The sequence below is a fragment of the Atractosteus spatula genome, chromosome 1 (assembly GCF_055471065.1).
Source record: "Atractosteus spatula isolate fAtrSpa1 chromosome 1, fAtrSpa1.hap1, whole genome shotgun sequence".
NCBI lineage: Eukaryota > Metazoa > Chordata > Actinopteri > Semionotiformes > Lepisosteidae > Atractosteus > Atractosteus spatula.
Genome location: NC_142706.1, coordinates 72725990 through 72746862, shown reverse-complemented (window position 1 = coordinate 72746862; position 20873 = coordinate 72725990). Strand labels below are relative to the sequence as shown.

The following is a 20873-nucleotide window of genomic DNA, read 5'->3' as shown; positions in this document are numbered from 1 at the left end:
GCACAGTAGAAGCACGGACCTTTTTTTATAAAAAAACATGCAGGCTGACCTCACCGGTCCTCACATTTCCAAAGGCAGTCGCAGAATGTGGGAACCCTACAGTGCTACCCAAGAGCCGTCTGAGACAAGACCCCCTACTGCAGTGACCACTGTTTCAGCCACACTGATGGACTGGCCAGCGTCTTCACACATGGAGTGCAGTGGTACACAGAGCTGGCAGGAGGCAGGGCTGAACCAACCTTGGACAGCACTGCATCTGATTTCCATTAAAGCATGTGCCTGGTAATGTAGTGTGTGCAATATGCCTTTTGCTGTGTGCATTGCGAGATCAGAAGTGTCCGGAGTGATGCACCGCATTTGGCTACACTTCTCCGAGAAATCTTCCTCACAGCAGTGTCTGAGGTTATAAAAAAGTCAGCAGCTTAATGAAGCTGGAAAAACTAATTGTATCTGGCATTTGAATCTTCTCTTGGATGCTATTAAAAGAAACAGCATATGGCTGGATGTGTGCTGGGAGTATCCGAGTCAGCACCGGGGTTCAATCAACATGGTACCATGTGGACAGCTCTATCTCCTCCTCCGGGGTCCACAGACCCCTTTTTAACACTGCCAGGGACAGACTGACCTCCAGGCTAATGAGCGGAGCACAGACTCCAAGTCTTCAGCTGGAGACTGATCCCATAGCTACAGCACTGCAAAAGGAACTTCGAGACTGGAGCACAGGAACCCGTATATGAAAGGATGCCCACTTAAACTATAAACTAGACATGTCTCTTTGCAGGACTCCATCTCCACGGGGATGCCCTCTCACTTATGTAGCTGGACACATTTAGCTGCCCGGCCCATTCCCCAGGTGTAAACTACTGCCGTTTAGAAGCTGCAGTATGTGCCGCTGAACAGATGACAGAGGATGACCGGGGACACTGGCCTGCATGGTCTGCAAATGCAGGAGATCCAGAAAGAAAAACTAAATTTGCCAACTTGCTTAATTATACCTCGGAGACGGATCCAACCCCACAGGTCCCAAGATCTTGGAAAACCCTGGGACTAAGGTGATTGGAAGAAATGCTCGTCTGTTCCCCATGTGATCTGCGTTTTAATTAGTGAACTATATTAAGATCACATCAAGAACCACAGTGGACTCATTATCTCGGCAGAACCTATTCTCTTCTTAAATATGCACGACCACACTTTGTAAGAGTAAAGCAAAAAGTGTATACAAATTTAACAAGTGGTATTAGTTTTAGAAAATGCTCACTTTAGAAAGATTTTAAAAACTGTAGCTTCCTTTTGAGAAAATTCTACAAGCCCCTGTTGGGGTCGGTTTGGGGTTTCTTTTCATTTGGCAGGACTGCCCGCTAATATTTAGTCGGACTCCGCCATCTGCTGGGAGCTAGCGGAAATGGTTGGAGATTTCCAACTCTTCTGTGATGTCTCTTTAGGAGAATACTTCACTCTTTGCAAAATTTGAACTAAATAACAATGATTTGACACAGTAATACATTAAAGCCATAAGAAAGGTTCCAAACAAAAAGAGAACAGTCAGCCCATCAAACACGTTTGGTAGTTAGTTGTTAACCGATACAAGAATCTCACCCAGTTGTTTCTTGAAAGAAGCCAGGGTATTGGCGTCAACAATATGGCTGGAGAGCTTGTTCCAGACTCCCACAGCCCTCTGGGTAAAGCAGTGCCTACTGTTCTTGATTTTCAATGCATTTCTACACCTGCCCGACTTCTGGCCTCTGGTTCAATTTTCACTGTTCTTTGGGAAGTAACCCAATGGGTTGATTTGGCCGATGCCTTGGTCCAGCATGACAGGCTCTTCAGACTGGTGAGCACGCTACCAGAAAAGACATCTCGGGCCCGACGGTCTCTGTTTTCTGGAGGTGCTGCTTCTGCAACGCGTAAGATTAAATGTAGCTTAGCTTTTCAGTGGCGGAAAAGTCAAAGATCTAAGATAATTGTGAAAAGGGAATATCAGCACATAACCTGCAGAGAAACATCAGTTTTACACCCCTACAGGAAGCCGGACGGAGGATTGAATCTTATGTTGTAGAGTCTGGTAGTGAAAAAGAAAATGGGACGCCAAATTAAATTCCATTTCTTTCCTTTATTGCAGTTTCACACCTCAAAATCAATTAATCGATTAACAGCATTGGTTAAATGTGTCCCTACTCGTGTTTTTTAAAAGCAACACTTTTATTTCAATCGATTTTTTTTTTGCCTGTTTCAATTGCTATTACAAAGAGAGCAGTGTTATATTTTTTACCACTGTTATTTCTTGAGGGGAAAAAACCTTCAAACTTCACCTCAGCAGAACAAACAGCAGTGCTAAATATCTGGGGCACCAGCAAGCTTGTCAAGGTCTTGTTTCAACAGACATGGTTTAAAAGCTGAGCAAAAGACCATTTGCACTAGTCCTACCCATCTCACATTTCAGGCTCTTTAGTAAAAATTAAACAAACTGTCATGTCATTACTGTGCTGTTAGGGAAAACTGGTTTGTTTTTGTTGCTGAAAATGTTTAAAGGCCATTTTAAAATCCTCCTTTTGCAGGAGTCAATATACAACCGCAGATGTACCGAAAGACAAAGAAATAGAGAATAGAAGGAAGGTTAAATCATCATTCGGTCATGTTAATCAAACTCCCTCATGGTTCTTAAAAAATAGATTTTGCCATGTTCTCTCAGATTTAAGGTGCCAAATACAATATATTTCCCATTTTGTGCATTTCCAATAAGTAAGACTCGACTTAAAATTAAATATCTGATTACATCTAAGTATCATATCGGCCCTTTTACAAAAGGGTTTAACTTCATGTTGTTTACACATTAGTAGTTTGATAGAAATAAGATATCTCTTAAATCTCTAAAAATAAGGGGAGATGGAAATTCTGTTCCTTCCATGTCTGTTTTTTATCATGAAAAACAGCAAAAAAAATTAAAAATAAATGGTACACTTCCCATTTATGAACAAAAGGAGTAAAAACGCCATATAGATAAGAAAAACTGATTATGCCTCCAATATAATGAACTATAAAATATTTCAATCTCATTCCAATCAACTTTTTATAAAATAAAAGCAATTCTTTAATGACTGTATCTCATGAGGATGCATAAGGTAGTATGTAAACCAATTCCAATTTGTTAAAAGAAAATGAGTTGCTCACGTTCGTTTTAATATGTTTTTAAACCAATATTCTTATACTTTGGAATAATAATATTCCTATCCTTTGGACAAGCTCCTTCTTCATAATAATACAGGTGTCCACAATATATTTTATATATAATTTAAAGATTAAAGGGTATTCTTCACACATTATTTCCCTCTTAGTCTTTGTAGAAATTCTGTTTTCTTTATAGAGGTGTTGCTTGTCACCTTAACCAATTATAGCAGCTATATCACCCTGCAGCTCCCAGCTCCCAGCTGGCAGCTCACTGGTGCTCAGCAGGTGTGAGCCTGGTCGGTACCTAGATGGGAGACCTCCTTGGAAAAACTAAGGTTGCTGCTGGAAGAGGTGTTAGTGGGGCCAGTAGGGGGCGCTCACCCTGCGGTCTGTGAGGGTTCCAATGCCACAGTTGAGTGACAGGGACACTCAGGTGTAAAAAAAAAAAAGGTGCCATCTGTTGGATGTGACGTAAAAGTGAGATACTGACTATGCATTAAAAACGACCAATCATGGTCTCCTAATACCCCCCCCCCCCCCCTATGAACTGGCTTCATCACCATGTTCTGCCCCCCACTGCTAGCTGCTGTGTGGTGAGTGTACTGTGAGCACAGTATGGGCTGCTTTGTGGGTGGGGCTGCACACTGGTGGTGGTGGAGGGGATCCCCAGTTCCTGTAAAGCGCTTTGAGTGGAGTGTCCAGGAGAGCGCTATACATCTGTATTATTATTATTTTAAAGTAAATGAGTATCTCTGAACACCCACAGCAGGCTCCCTCCTGTTCGAATAATCCTTCAATCCTTCAAATAACTGCTTAGATAAAAACTGTAACCACAGGGAACACGTATAGTCCCGGGCTATGCAAAGTGCAGTAAGTTCATCAGCAGGACATTGCAGGTTTTACAAAAGCGCAGCTTCTAAAATTTGTTGGGGGGTCACGACTTGCACATAAAAATCCCCACAAATCACACACACACACCACATACTACTAGCTTCCAGCAGACAGATATGAAGCTTGAGACCAATGGCCCGCACTGTGAACAGGTGACGTTCTTGGCTGTCTTGATTGCTGTCTGAGTAACAGCCCGTCGATTAGTTCACTCATAATGACACATTTGAACAAGCGACACTGATGACAGGAAAGAGACGCCTTAAGTCTCCCTGTGATCAGCTTTGTCCACTACCAGGCAAAGAAGCAGAAAACCACTGATATCCCTGCAAGGGACTGCAGTTTCTAGGAAAAAGAGCATTCAGTACCAGGCAGAGAACATGTACAGTACATTGTGCAGAACTAGAAGAAAAAAAAAATCTCACAAAATTGAAAAGACATAAAATTATACCTAGAAAGTAAAAGGTAACATTCCTTTATGGAATGTTCCTTCATGGAATACGGGCGGAGCGGTGGCTCTGTGGAACCTGCGCCTGTGGCTGGAAGGTTGACGGTTCGAATCCCGTGGCTGGCAGAGGAATCCTACTCTGTTGGGCCCCTGAGCAAGGCCCTTCACCCCAACTGCTCCAGGGGCGCCGTATAAACGGCTGACCCTGCGCACTGACCCCAAGCTTCTCCCTCCCTGTCTGTGTGTCTCATGGAGAGCAAGTTGGAGTATGTGAAAATACAAATTCCTTACACAAGAAATTGTATAGGGCCAATAAAGTGATCTTATCTTTACTCACTGGTCAACAATATACTTCACAGACATGGCTTAAAAGGAACATCCATCCACCCATCAATGTTCTAACCACTGTATCCAGAACAGTATAGCGGGGAAGCTGGAGCCTATCCCAGCAAGGCAGGGCACACCCTGGACAGGACGGCAGTCAATCACATGGCACACACAGAAGCTCTCCCCAATTAGCCAATGAGCCTACCAGAGAAAACCGGAACACCCAGAGGAAATCCATGTGAATATGGGAAGAACATACAAACTCCACACAGACAGCACCACAGGTCTGGAACCTAACCCAGGGCCCCAGCACTATACTAACCTCAGCGCCACTGTTTCATCCTCTTTAAAGGAAATTTATTTCTGAATTTCCAAGACATTGCCCACCAAGGCAGCAGTTCTTTAAAATGTTTACCTGTGCACTAGCATCTAGAAAAGTCTTTTCAACACTGAAGGGCCTATAACATGCACTATATACTGTACACACAGCCAGAAGTGTGTATATAGCCAGTGTGTATACAGTGTAAATGTGGCCAGAAGCCAAATGATCACAGAAAGTTTTCATCACTTTAGTCTCTGCCCAAGCACTGCTAATCGGACAGATCCCCAAAACAAATGCTGTATGCTAGAACCACCCCCGGTCTGAAGCATTCCAAAACAGTCGCTACCAATGTGCAAGAGACAAGACCCTCATTGCAAACAAGACACTTCCAATGAGCCTAAAGCTGTATCATGCTTTAAGAAGGCTTTTTATAGTGAACAATAAATCTGGAGTTATATAACTATGGCTTTTGAAACGTGTCTTGCAGAAAAAACCTCTCAGAGACCACAGTAAAGTACAGCTTCTCCACAATCTGTAGCAGAGTAAAGCTAAAGTATTTCCATTCTGATGCTGTAACTTACATTCTTCATCTTTAATGAAGAATACTACTTCCTACTCCCCATCCTTGCTATTCTGTAGTGTTTTCGGTTTGGACTGTCCAGGTTTAGCTTTACATTGGGCACCGATCATGCCGGCAGAAGGTGGGCATTTCTCCCATGATGCAAATCTTTTCTTTTAACTGTTAGCTCTTTATTTCTTCATCTGCAAATATTTACGATTCCTTGATCTATCACAACGATGCAAACCTGCCAGGGACTTCCACCCTTCAGCTCCCACCAGCCCTTCCTGCAGCACTGCACGAGGTGGCCGAGAGCCACTGCGAGCACAGACCGACAACTGCAGTTTCAGAGACGCAGCAAATGTCTGTGAGCCATTAAGTAAAAGCAATATACTCCAGGACAAGGCAAATGGTTTAATAAGTATATGTGGCCAAACATAAGGAACAAAACACGAAACATACGGAACAGATATGAGTTTAGTTATTTGAGAATACACTCGCTTTTTTACTGGATGCATCTGAACCCTTTATATTGCTTGCTTTAAAACAAAACACTACTACTTTAAATTCAAATGCATTCACCTTTTAGAATCTGCAACCAGATTCAAACCTCAAGCATATTTATGGTCTTTACTTATATTTCTCAAGCACTTTATACTAGTACACTTGGACTTACCCAGGACCGAACGATGTCCAAATGTTCAATATAAACCGGTTTCCTATAAATAACCCTTCCGCCTTTCTGAATTGCAATGCCTACAGGTCTGCTCTCACTTACTGCAGAAGGATGCTGCTTTTACCACCACACACAGAAATGCATCTAGTGTTGCCGTCTTCTGAAGTATGCTGATACTTCAAGCAGACTTGAAAAAAGAGTCATTTTCCACACACAGGTGCTGGTGAACACTGAGTGATTACATTAAAAGAAAAAAAAATACATTCCAGTTTGATGTTGCAAAACACATCCTTATATAGGTCTGTCCTAAAACCAACTTAACCTCTCAAAGCTTGCTATAACCTATAGCTTTTAAATACTTGTGCCCCTTATTTCAGATATACAGTACAAAATGTCATCTTCAGCTTGCATACAGCCACAACATAGTGTTTTCCATTTCAATTCGCACACTGCTGTGTGCCCTCATGAGAGCTGCCGACAATATTTATACCTGAGTAACAAATAAAATCTTAAAAAGCTGAATATAATTTCATAGTGCAATTATGCATAGGCTTTTTATTGTATTTAGCTTATATGTAGTAGCACTGAAGATTTCGGCAACAGGACTGCAAATATTTAAGAAAAGCAGTTAGAATAATCAGAAGAGATATGACACCACAATGCAAGATGTTGCACATAGTTCAGTTCAGACAGGAAGATCATCAGACAAATTCCTAGGCAATCGCCAAAGACCGAGAACAAAAACCTATAGAAACAAACCTCTTAAGCAAAGCAAAAGCATCAGGTACGTACCACTAGAATGTACTACTCCACGTATTTTACAAATACAGAAGCTCCAAAAATTGACTGTACAGCAGGTGTGCAAATACTTGCTCAAACCACTGTGTATTTTGTAACCACATTTAGACACAAAAAGTGAGTCGGATCCTTTTGGACTTCCGTAACTCCCAATACAACTGCTAAAAGTATGCATTTGCACACCTGTTACTACTGTTACTTCTAAAGGGGTCAGTAGCATTTTTTCACACAACCTTATCTTTCACTGATTAAGAGTGATATTGTCTCTTATCAGCGAGTGCCTTTTCTCAACAACTGTTCTGTTAGCACTTGTACTATTTCTCTTACACATGCAAAGAAAACCAGATCAGATAACACAGAAATGACCTGCAAGTCAAGAAGATCAAACAGGGCATTTCAGTCTCATGTCAGCTGATTGTCTGAGATGCGCTGTATCTTCTGTGTATTTAATTCAGGCCTTCGTTTCCCCCACCCTACTCAAAACGCTGCTCATTTTCCCTTCAATTATTAGCTGGCCACAATCCCCATACTTCCCTTTCTTGTCAATTCTGTACATGGAATTCTATTCATTCTTTCATAAATGTAATTAACCAATAGCTTTTTTTTTCTGTCACTACCCGTGCACTTGTGTAAAACAATTGCATTACGATATGGAATTGGGAAGTGAGAGTCATTGGCTGACTGTTGAATTTCCTGCTTCCTGTATGCGGTGCCAGTGGCCAGACTGCAAAGATGGCTGCCCCTGCACAAGAGCGCAGAGGGTCAGCAGACACTCGTTCAGCAGCGGTGTCAGGCACGCTCCCTGGCAAACGGGCAGGAAACCTTCTCCAGCGATAGGAAGAAGGCAGCGATTTTATGTCACATGCATGGACCATTTGTTTCTCTGTACCACCCCAGAAGTAACGGGGTATCTGTGCAACAGAAGCCCCCATCACCACCAGCAGCAGAAAAGCCGTTGTATTCTGGGATCAGAAAGGTGTTCTCATCACCTGTCACAAGAGCAACAGAGTCAGCCAGTAACACACACAGGGCACAGTAAGGCACTCGCCCACTGGGCCATTGGGGTCATTCTGCAACATGACAACGCACCCCCATCCATGGTGAGGCCAAGAGCGCAGCTTAGTTCAGAACCGCACAGCAGCGACTCGGGAGCATCCAGGAACTGGCGACAGCGGAAGGGTGTGTGGACAGGCGAGGGGACTGTGCTGAAAGACAGAACAGATCTCCCCTCCCGCGAATTCCACTTGATGAATAATTTCACTCTGTATACTGACCTACCTTTGTAGATACACCCCCATGCAAAGGCACATACAGAAATTACATTACAGTATATGCTGAAACAAATGCTCTGTGCACAGCAACAACTGAGTTAAAAGCACTGCTAATATGTGCCTGACCAGCTAACATGTGGCCTCTTTAAGGATTCTTCACAAAAGATCTTCATGAACTGTTTTGTCCTGGTTTAGGACATGCCATACATCCACAACTATCTCCTCAGTGATATGGGTCTTCATCTAAAAAATAAACACTTTTCAACTGTAATAATGTATTAAGCATGAACCCCAAAGAAACAGCTCAGATTTCATTGAATCATAATACAGACTACTGCTGTTAAATACACAAGGAAGGAGTTTGTACTCTCCGAGTACAGTATAGAGTGATCATACACAGGCAACAAGCACTATCATTTTTTTTTGAATTTTTTAAACATTCAGTGCTAACAAGAAGAAACAAAAACATTGCAAATACTGCATCCTATTATCAGTTTTGATCCCATTACATTTGTTTAATTTGAAATGAATTAATTTTTAAATATTAGCAAGTCTTAATCTTGGAGTACAAGGCAGTGCTATTCAGAAGACCTCCCACATCACAAGAAAACATTCAATATCATAATTTAATTGATTACAAAGCAAATACCTGCTTAATATTAAAAATAAAAATACATTTTGGGAAATAAATCACTACTTCCATGCCTCTGGAATGGTAGCAATGAAAACTTATGTGTAAAATTTATGTCTGCACCGAGATGCAATTTTTATGCATTTCGAAGTGTTTTATAATGACATTTCCTCATTAAAATAAAAGGTAAATTGTATTAACTTAAATAAAACTTTCAATTTCATTAATATCTTTTTTCCTCTTTTTTTGTTCAGGTATGCGATGAGTACACAGTTCGGCATCAACCATCGCTGCATTTGTTTTTTCAGAAAAGAAAAAAATATATTACCAACCGTCAACAATCAATTTCAGACTGACCAGAACAGAATAAAATAGCTTTGTTTTACTAGTTTTTTCGTTTCTGAAAAACCGGGGGCTCTTTTTCCAAAAACTCAAGGAAGGCCAGCTCTCCCCTGTTGAAGAATGAAGTCCCCAGCTCTCCTGAAAACACGAAGAACGTCGGTGGTCATAAAAATGTCGAGTGCGGTTGCTTTGCCAGCTGGTCTCCGGCGCTGCGGTGGGCCGTGGGGGCCTGTGGGTCGGGTCAGTTTTGAACTTCAGCTGCCTGCTCCTTCTCGGCCTTCTCCTTGGCCTTCTCCTTCTCCACCAGCCTCTCCTCCTTCTGCAGCATCACCATGATCTCTGCCACCTGGTCGGTCGAGATATCGATGTCCTCCTTGTCAATCAGCTCCACCACCTGCGGCAGACACAGGTCAACACAGGCTCGGGTAATAGGAAATCTGACAGAGGCAAGCTTCGTCCTTCTGGTTAAAGAGTCTAAAGTCTGAGGAAGGCCTGACCCTCACTGGGTTTCCACACAAGCAAGGAGAAGAAAATCATACACAATTCTGGCAAAGCAGACAAAACGTAAACGTAACGTCAAAAATGTTTGAAATAAGAGATCCTGTCTTGATTTGAAGAGCAAAGGTCTCGCCTGTAATTAAAGGATATTCAAGACCGGTGACACTTTTCAAAGCAAGAAGTAGGTGCTTGGTAACAGGAACAAAGCATTCAAAAATCAATCTCTAGAATTTTTTTTAGATACCAAAAAAACAGATCAAACGCACTACTGATCAATGCACACATTGAGCCAAAAGGCTCCCTTTCTCTTTTGTTACCGTCCTAGAGACTGAGAGGCACAAATACAGCAATGCTGCCTGAAGTATGTCCATCCAGCTGCAATGTGGAGAGAACAGTATAACATATAAAAGCACCAGATCTATTAAAGAGATGAGAGAAATCCGGCTCATTTGGGTTGTCTTCGGGTTGGGTAGCCGTAAACCCAGTTTAAAGAAGTACTAATATTATCAAAATAGCACATGCTAGTATCAGAATAAATTCCCTTTTCAGGAGGGGAGCATTTCAGCGCTCTGTTCGGACGTTGTGAAGGAGCTTACGTTCCCCTCAGGGAAGACAGAGCACCACACCAGCGCTCCTCAGTCTGGGGGAGCCAGAGGGGAGCCCCTTCTTCGGGCAAGGCAGCAGGGGGACGGTGTTACCTTGAGGACGTCGTCGATGTCGATCTTGCCGTCTTTGTTCTCGTCCAGCGCGACGGCGATGCTCTGCAGCTTGTGCTCGGGGATATTCTGGATCTGCCGCATCACGCCGATGAGCTCGTGGATACTGATGAGGTTCTCCCTACAGGCGAAGTAAATGCTGCATACAGGAAACGGTTACTAGGCCTGACAGGAAGCAAGATGGTGGTGGACTGGCTCACAGCGAGGAGCGTGCAAAAGGCTACACGCCAGGGCTCCGTTTCATCCTGCATCCAAATCGCAAATAATGTAGACTGCTCTGTATATTTCAGCCTGGCAAGAACCTCCAGCTGATGAAGGGTTAAGTGTTAAACGAATTGGGAAAAAAACCCAGAAATTATAAAGGGGAAGCAAAAAAACAACTCAACTATCTCCACAAACAAAATTATGAAACTGATAGTACACAAAGACCAAAGTCAAAATCAAAACCACGATCAGCATCAGCTGGCTTGAGATCTTAATTGTCGCAGAAATCATTTTATTAAAAAACATCACTGACTCAGCCTTGCACTTAACAGTGAATTTGCATGTCATTCTTCAAATGACAACTACGGATTCCAATTTCATGATAATTAATTGCATTTATATTGCACTTCCTATCACAAAGGATCCCAAAGCCCCTTACACAGAGGAGGGGACCCCCTTCAGCACTGCCAGGGTAACAGCGGGTCAGGTAGACGAGTGAGCTCATTCATTTGCAAATTGAGAGGAGAACAGCCGCAACACCAGGGTTAACACATCTACTCCTAGAAACAATGCCACAAGATCTGCAATGACCAAGCAGGCAGATCTGGGTTGAACATGACATCACATGAATTACAGCATAGTGTCCCTAGTGACTGTTCGGCTGTACTGGGGTATTGCATTTTTGTCCATTTTGATTTAGCGGGAAGAGAGGCACCTATTGGTCCATCTATATGACTTGCAGCACAGGGTTGCTAGTACGTGAGATTTGATGAGATCAGACTAGAAGGTGGCAATCCTGCCCTTTAAATATACAGTACTGCAAGTGAAGAGTGTAGGTGAGGTGTCTTCAGGTGTAGCAATAATATTTGTACTGATATTTGAATTTAATGTTTAAAGGAGAATGATGAAGAATGGTACACTGTTTTCTTTTTTTTGTCAAAATAAAAAAGGCACCAAACCAAGAGACTGGCAATGCAGGAATTGAAAGACAAATTAAAAAAAACAACATACTCTTTGCACTAATTAGATTTGTATTCTTGCTGTTAAGTGCTTCAGTGCATCTCTGAAAACCTAGAAATGCTGTACAATTCTAAGCAAGTTTCAAATGCTGAAAGATTGGGAACCCCTATTATTTATAACCTCTAGTTATAAATCAGTTGCTTCCACCACCATTTTACTGTAGACAGCAGAAACACCAATACTGAAGGATATTTCACAGCAAGCACCATGGCGACGTAGGCAGAGCTGGGCTGGGAGAACTCTGGCTTTGGCCAGAATGAGGCTCTTACCCAATAGGAGGAGTGGTCTCGCTATCCATCTGCCCATCCAGCACTTTCACGTCGGTCTCCAGCTCCGAGATGATTTTGTCGATACGCCCGATCATGCGGTTCACTCTCTTGGAGAGGCGCTTGCTGGCCTTGGACTCCTGTACAACCGTCTCCTGGCCAGTCTTGGACAGCTCCTTCTTAATCTCCTCCAGGTCCTACATGACAGTGGGCAAAGCAAAGGGGTATGAGAAAGTCTCACTGTGTTTACTCAATCTCTGCCCAAGCACGGAAGACAGTGGTTTGGAAATTAACCTTTGCCTAATAAATGTAGAACAATCAATATTTTGTCTTATAACCAAACGATTAGAAATAGACAAGTGTGTGTTTTTCATGTCTTGGCTTGCAGCTATGAACCCTGTGACTGCACACGGGGGAGATACCTTTTTAATATGATATGGTCATCTAAATCTCACATTTTGCAGTGGGCTAATTTTCACCACGTTTTAATGCATCTGTCAGTACACACTAGTCAGTATGCATGACTTCATGTCCATCAAATATATGACAGGTTTCACAGAACCGGAGAAATTCCAGTTCTGATATGTTGTCACAAACTGGAAAGCCCAGCACTGAGGATATCCACTATTTAAATTCAATAAACTTTGAACTGTATCATGCCTACAAATGTCTCATTTAAACAACACATTTCTGAATAAAGCTGTATTATTAATTTTCTGCATAACACCTCTTAAGGATCATTCAGCCCAGCTATAGCACCACTATAAGCACTCTAACACTTAGAAAGACCTGACTTTTCCTCAGTCCAGTCTTGCCCAGACCCGGCCTTGCACACTCTCACACATCTGACAATCCTGGCCATCCAGGGTGGGGAACTCTGAACTAGTCTGAGATCGAAGACGGTTTGGGTTTTTTACACTGGCGCTGGTGTGCCATTACCTCATTGTACTCCTGGATATCATCCTTCAGCTCCTCCAGCTCCCCCTTCTCTTTGGTAAGCAGCTTCTTCTGTTCTTTCAGCTTGGTGCAAGCGTCGCTCAGCATGTCAATCTCCTCTTTGGTGATTTCCTCTCCCTAACCACAGAAAAAGCACAAACTGAGCAGTCAGGCACAATCCTCCATAATTACATACAGTACACACTGCTGCAGGCGATACCTATGAAATTGTGTGCTCGTTCACACTATACACATTTATATCGACGTGTTTCAAACATATGGGGACACTCTCATGCTTATTTTACACGTATTAGGAATATTTGCAATATTTAAGACGGTACACTTCAGCAAATATAATTGTGCACCTACAGCTCAGTTTTACGTTTGAGACGCACACAAATGTTCTGTTTAATGGAGAAAACCTGGGCAGGACCATGTCAAATCACCACAGGGGATACAGGCACCCAACAATGGATATTTCTACAAGCCACATAAATACCACATAAATACAGCAGAAGAGTCTTTCATTTTTAAAAAACAAACATTGAAAAGCTGCTTCTGTTGCTTGAATGTGCTGCTCTGACACAAAACTGGAAAGGCAAAAACAAACCACTTGTGGTGGAATTAAAAAAAAGATGGGAGATTGGGGGAGCTGGGGAAAATAAACCCATCTTCATTAGCTTTCTATTCTAGATTCACCCAATCAATAGAGACAATGGTTCTTAAAAACACTTTTTCTCCAAAAAATAAATTTGTAGAGAAAATTTCTAACCCAGACCATCTGAACAAGTGTGAAATTCATTAAATGGCTGGGTGATCAGGGGTTCCTGTCGGACTCAGAAGGCCACAGCAGAGGACAAGAGGCACTTTGTCTTAGGTATCGTATCGTATCTTTCCAGGCTTAAGTTAATTGAGGGATTAACTTCAATTAACTTAAGAAAATCTTCCACGGAGCATTTATTGAAATTCAGCTTGCTCCATCAGGAGCCACATTTAATGCTGCTGAAGTACTTCTATAAGAGCTGTTAATGTGCTTCACACAGACTTCTACAGCATTGGAGCCAGGAGTGAATTAGGCTTTATCATGCTAGCTTTTACTGCACATTAATGTCCTGCAATAGGAAGAACAGCCTCTTCACCAAACTGTCAACAAACAGTACATGTTTAAAGAAGAAACCAAAGTTTAGAAATGGCACATCTGCAGACCCAAGCAGTGAATGCCACAGTTCTTCGCTCAAGGAAATGAGGACTGAGAAATGGTTTGTCTAAAGCCCTGAATGTTTATCTTCGGTGCCAATGTATTTGCACATTCTGATAAACAGTAACAAATCTGAGTGACCAGCATTAAAAATGTTTCTTTTTTAAACAGATCCTTAAATTTAAAAACACAACATCCTGCCTCAAATATTTTCCTTAGGACAGCAGTCAAAATGAGCTCTATAACAGGCAGGGCATTAACTGAAAGTAGCAGACGTTTGCTTGCATCTATTTTTAACTGGGCAAAATGAAAAAGGAGGAACAAAATTGAATTTAGATCCATGAAAACAGCAGGCTGGTATATTTTTTTATTGTAACTATACTTATAAGCAAAAATAATGCAGGACGTAGCTGTCTGTATGTTTCGAGTAATAACAGCAATTGGATAAAAGGTCATACAAAGAGATGTTATCTTTTAGTGTCAGTTTTTTAAGGAGCACATTAAATTTAAAAGCACTTTTAAAAATAAGATATTACTGTTAACAGTTTTGCTTTGGCACATCGTCTATAAACTCCAGATAACTTTTGTGAGCAAGCCCACAAAATGAAGCACAGAGGAGAGGTGGGGTGAGAACTCTGTGTGCTGCTCACAGTTACTTTATCAGTTCTGGACATGAGCAACTGTGTTGACTTTACAGTGTGCATGAGGGCGGTAGACACTAGGGCACTGTTTACTCACTTCTCCCTTACACTTATCTCAGCATAAACAGTTGCCTTCAGCAAATACAAGAGACGTTTTACAAGCTGGGAGTGACACATACTGTTGCTCGAAGGACCTCAAACACTAAATCCAGCATGCCTGCAAACATAGAAAAGGCAAGTCCGATTCATGATGCCTCAGGATAATGGTTCTGGGGGGACCAGGCTGGAGAGAGGCTGGACAGCTGCCTGTCAGCCAAAACGCCTCTGGCAACATCCACATGGATTTCGAACCAAAAAGGTCAACGGTTCTCACACACACGAGGGGTCCCCACGCCCCGGCACAACACACACCAGAAGACCGGGAGGGGTGGAAGGGAATGCAAGCCTCTAACCTGGATGCGAAGAAACTTCTGCCATTGCTCAAACTGTGCAGCATGGGAAAACACACAGAAAACACACGCCTGGAATGACTGTCTTCGACAAACCGACGAGTGTGTCGCAGAAATAGAAATCCCAAGCCATCACTTTACTGTGATGAAAACGGGCCATGACGTAAACCAAAGGCAAACATTTCAATTGGGATAACTGGAATTAGCGCTGGCATCTGAGAGCTTTTTTAAAGGTTAAATAACACCCACTTTAACTCCAGAAATTCACCTTTAACATTCTTAGAAGACTGTAAAGGCTGGGAACTTTCCATTTTGCAACTGATTACCATAACTACCTTTCTTGGTTACTCGGGAAATCAAGGGTGTCCTTTAAAATAAAATAAAAACAGGTGTGGCACCAACCAAGAGGGTTCAAAATGAAGCGGTTGGGAAAGGTAGCTGTGACGAGTATTAAATGACTCCATTCCTGTGGCTCCCTGTGCAAAGAAACTCACGTCCGGAAGGTTAACAGAAAGAAAGAAAAACAGCCCCTGGAGTTATTCTGTCAGCACTGCTCCCAGATGAATTTAGGGAAAGCAAAGACGATGCATTAGTGTCACAGCAGATACACTGACAACTTTCTTTTGGCTGAAATAACAGAAAGTAACAGATTCAGACTGCAGTTTGCACCATACATCAAGATAGAAGACATGGCATCAGTGCTATTCTTTCAGCAGTCGTCTGCATTGTGATGACTCCAGGTGGCCATTCCAGGAGACCTGGCAGATGTATAACCTAGAAGTAATGCCAGCTAGCTACACTGACAGGAGGCAAGAGGACACCCTTGGCACTCAGTCCTTCAGGAAAACGTAGAGCACAATCTGAGACAAAGTCAACTCTTTGTTAAAGCTGTTCAGGCCCTTCTAAAGAAAAACTATGTTTGATACACAAACTAAAAAAAAACATGATTCTACCATAGCTTAGTGTGCTTGTGATGCAACAGCGAGAACACACTTTCATAGCATGTTTGGCGTGCAGGAGGGGAAGTTTAGAACTGATCTCGTTACAGAGAGATTGGCCATGTAAGGAAGTCTGCAGAATGAAGAGGAAGAGGATGATGCTTCTGGCGCAGGACGACGCTTTCCTGGTTCAGCTCCTACCTTAATCCCCTCCAGGACGGGGGCCGTGTCCTTCAGGGTTTCCGAGTGAATGGCCAGGTCGATGCTGGCGAGCTCCTGCTCCATCTCCACGCCTGTCTGCCCTTTTTTCACATCGACGGCGGCCGCCTCCATCTCCACCGCCGAGGCCGCGTCCTTCTGAGGAGGGGACAGGGCAGCCTCCCGTCAGCACACAGCTCTACACCCCATCCCTCACACGAGGAGGCGCCCCGGTATTTGACCAAGTGATGCTAGATCACAGGCCTACACATGAACGGAAAATGAAACCCCCTTTTTCCTCCTCATGCATTTTTAATTGACTAGATTTAGCCTCTAAAAGGTAAACCATTATAGCAAAAGCATGTTTGAAAAAGGTCTGAGCTTTCCAGGACTCGATTTATGTGAGATGCGCGGGGACAGTGATGTCATACAAGACCCCGCTCCTGCCCCCCCGCCAAGCCCCCCTACGCCCACACCCACCTGCAGCTCTTCCTTGGCCTTCTCTACGGCCTCGGCCAGCCGCTCCAGCTCGCGCTCCTGGTTCTCCTTCCTGATGGCGGCCTCTTCTTCCAGCGTGTTCTCCAGCTTGGTCTTGTTGTCCACCTCGTAGCACTCCACCTCTGCCACCTTCACCTGAGCCTCCTTGGCCTGAGAGAGCCGGCAAGAGACCTCCGGTCACCCCCCCTCTACACCAGCAGCACTGCTCGACCACTACAATTCACTCGAAAGCTCTCAGAGCTGCATATGCTGTACACGCTGGAGGTGTACAACTGGAAGCACAGCCTATAACTGCAGTCTGACATCCGGTGAGCTGTTTCTCACTGCACATGATTCATGTCAAACAGGTCTTGTCAAAGGTCGCAGAATAATCACACTCAATAAAACGAGTCTAATACCATGACAAACGCCTGCAAGGCCAAATCGGGGAGCCACTGTCTTCACGGGATTTACGGTTACATTCAGGACCGCCGTGTTATTGCAAAAGAAAACATTAATGAGATGAACATCAAACACAAACAGGGTAGAAGGCACTTCTTTACACCAAGGGCTGTGTGAGAGGGGAATGGGCTACCTAGTCATGTTGTTGAAGTTGATACCCTGGCCTCCGTCAAGAAACAACCGGATGAGAAGCTCTGATCAATTCGCAACTATCACTATCACCATCTACCGCTGGCGCATACCTGATAACACCCGTCACTGTCAAACTCAGACAAAGCTCTGCCTTCCGCATGGCTCTGCGCTCAGGACACATACCACAATCTCAGGCAGGGCCTGCAGGGTGGTCTTGAGCTGATCCGCAGGCGACAGCGTGTCCGGCAGGTACATGGCCCTGGTCAGCAGGAGCAGGGAGGTAGGGATCTGCTGGTTCAGGTGCAGCTCCAGCCACTGCCAAGAGCAGAGATTCCCATCAGCATCCTCCGCGGAAAACTCAGGTCCGCCCCCCTGGCTTCACACTCCCACTTACCTGCAGGACAGGTGCTTTTCATTTTCCAGCCATTCCCTTTCAAACACAATTCCCCAGCCTGGACTTGAGGAGGGGTACGTGACATAATGTAGGATGAAAAAATCACTCTTATAAACGCATGAGGACCCGTCCGGGCAGGCTAACACCGCGGCCCCCTCTGGAGCCTGCAGGAGTGTTGCAGTGTGGGAGAGCCGCGCTGCTCCGACAGGGAGAAGTCCCACCTGCTTGAGCTGCTCCCGGAGCCGCTCCTCCGTCACGCCCAGCGCCCTCATCCCCCGGGAGCGACAGGCCGCCTGCAGCTCGGTCACGCTCAGGCTGTCGACTCCTTCCTCTGCGATCAGCTGCAAAGACAAGCACAGGGCGCCTTCAGCCTGGGCCGCAGGCAACTGATCTCCGAGATCTACAGCCCATCGGGCACAGAGGGCGCCAGCGTGCCCCTGGGCCCCTGCGAGAGCCCCGCGGGGCCGCAGTACTGGCCTTGTCGTCGGCGCGGATGGCCCGGAGCTTCATGATGATCTGGAACCGCAGGAAGTTGTTGGTGCCGATGGACTGCAGCTCCAGCAGCTTGCACAGCGCCACCAGCTGGGGCCGCGTCAGATTGTCCAGGGTCAGCTCGTCCTCAAACAGCTTGGAGAAGCGAATGATCTCCTCGTTGCTGGGCCTCTCCCCAGAGTTTCTGATCTGGGGCAAAAAAAAAAAACAGAAACAGAACCTTCGCTCAGATCTTCTCACACTCCAAAATATCAAAACATTGCGGGGGGGTGGTGGTGGTAAGGACTTGTTTCACACATGCGGTGTGCATTTCGGACCGAGAACAGGAGGCATCTCTTTACCCAAGAGGACGGAACAGGCTACCCAGCCACGTTACCCTGGCATTCTTCACAAAACAGCCAGATGACATCCTTGGATAAATCAGCCAAATGGCCTCTTCTTGTTTGTAACCTTAATCCTGTTCTTATATGCATGGGGCACTCAACTCATTTCCTCATTGAACCCTGAAACCTCTGAGTATCAGTCTATTGCTAAATTTAGCTTCATATAATTATGCCGCATGACATTTGCTGTTCACAGCTATAAATGAGCTACATTTACAGAGAGGTTTGCTGCCCAGTTTGTCTTTTAAATAAAATAGAAATGTTATTTTCTTAAGCCTTAAAAATCTTATATGGTTCCCCTGTTTTTATATCCTTGTGTATGTCTGTCTAGACAGTATGAAGTATTACCTATTAAAAGGGGGTCTGGTGGAAGTCGGATGTGAGGTAGCTGAATTCAGACCACCAACTGCTCACCCTGAAAACAACCTCAGCTTTCGTGACAGCAGACTAAAATTCCTGTAAAGTTGCAATTCTCAGCGAGACCACAAGAGAGCACCTGCGGTCTCTTCTAGAGCGAATCTTCATAATGGCAAACGTGCGTTTAGATAGAAAAAAAAACATCTTTTGGTATTATAACTCTCTGACTTTGACTTGAATTCCAAGCAGGGGCAGGTAAGAAAGGGAGATTTACAAAAGAACTGTCAGCTTTGCAGTTTACTGAGCAGTAAGGCTGAAACTAACACAGGGTTCCATTTTGCACTGAGAGGTACATAATGAGTAAAATTTCTCTGGAGTTGGAGTTTTCATCATTTATTAATACTCATAAATGAAATGAGTGAAGATTACTGTGCATTTACTGTAGTAGATGAGTACTGAACTTTTACCATTAGTACTTTTAGACACACTGGTTACCATTTCTAACCTTTTATGCTGAAACAGAATAGAAACGTTCTGAAAAGGGGGCTGCGGTTGCTGTACCTTCTGGAAGAAGGTGGAGAACTCCGCGGTGACGTTCCCTTTGGCGGCCTTGTTCCGCAAAGCGATCTCCTCGATGGTGTCCTGAAGAAACTTGGCCATCTCCAGCTTCAGTCTCAGCTCCTTCTTTAATCTTTCCTCCTGAGACAGGGCAGCAGGTAAAAATCGTTACACAGATCCTCAGTCACTTAGCTGAAGAACTTCCCTGCCAGGCACACTGTGACTGAAACGTTTTCTTGAACGTCTGAAAATAAAATGATACTGCACAATTCTTTTTCACATACCATGTTACTCACGCACTCTCATTTACTGGTGCTACCTTTTCAACGACTGAAGAACATTTGCCCTTGTAACAACACCCCCCCACACACACTGTCTTGATTTAAAATCAAATTGCAAAGTCAAGCATGTGGCTGGAAAACCACGTACTTCTGTATTAGAGACACTCTTCCGAAAAATGTCTGCCGTCTGCTTGACATCCTCTTAAAGCTATTCCTTCGGTCCAGATAATTTCAGTATATAGCCACTGATGTGATCTTGAGAGTCCTTAGGTTTGTGAAAGTCGCATTGCAATTTCTTGGCGTCGACACGATTTTTTTTCCATCTTTGATGAAAGATGTACACTGCTCACGTTATCTTTCAAGAAACTCATTTATTTTCGAACATCTTCCGCAACTTTAGCTTTGAAACGTACATATATGGTGTCTTCTAAAAGTATTGGGACAACAAAGTCGCATAAGAAAGGCTGGCATCATTAAACTCTGGTATAATTCAACCTTTTGTGTGGGATCTGCATGTTCTCCCCTTAAAGGCACGTACGTCCAGGTTCAGAGACGGTTTCTTCCCACAAGCTGTCAGATTACAGTGGAGCTGTCTGTGTGCCTATGTGTCTCATGGAGAGCAAGCTGGGGTATGCGAAAAGACAAATTCCTAATGCAAGAAATTGTATATGGCCAATAAAGTGATCTGATCTTATCTTACTGACCTCTACCACTGACTCACACTGATGTGTTTTTTTCCTAAGACGTATTTTATTTAACTTGATGTTGTTGCTGCTGCTGTTCTGTGTTTATGTTTGTGGTGTTTCCTTAATGTCTTTGTATTCTTTGTTTTGGAGCATACATGCA

At 43.8% G+C, this 20873-nt stretch overlaps 1 protein-coding gene across 2 annotated transcripts in view; it reads right to left on the bottom strand.

Annotated features, from left to right (window-relative positions):
• Positions 1 to 6107: 6107 nt before the first annotated feature.
• The window catches only part of letm1 (leucine zipper-EF-hand containing transmembrane protein 1), a 34480-nt gene continuing 19714 nt past the window's right edge, over positions 6108 to 20873 (bottom strand). Inside the window, exons 5-14 of one of the 2 annotated variants that reach the window (XM_088918713.1) lie at positions 19750 to 19887; positions 18434 to 18637; positions 18178 to 18297; positions 17746 to 17877; positions 16972 to 17139; positions 16495 to 16650; positions 13071 to 13205; positions 12135 to 12328; positions 10624 to 10762; positions 6108 to 9821 (exon numbers count right to left, since the gene is read on the bottom strand). In XM_088918713.1, coding sequence (XP_088774839.1) covers positions 9669 to 9821; positions 10624 to 10762; positions 12135 to 12328; positions 13071 to 13205; positions 16495 to 16650; positions 16972 to 17139; positions 17746 to 17877; positions 18178 to 18297; positions 18434 to 18637; positions 19750 to 19887 — 1539 coding nt within the window. In that variant the 3' untranslated portion in view covers positions 6108 to 9668. Of the gene's footprint in view, positions 9822 to 10623; positions 10781 to 12134; positions 12329 to 13070; positions 13206 to 16494; positions 16651 to 16971; positions 17140 to 17745; positions 17878 to 18177; positions 18298 to 18433; positions 18638 to 19749; positions 19888 to 20873 lie in introns of both variants that reach the window. The other variant, XM_088918704.1, reaches the window with a different exon arrangement.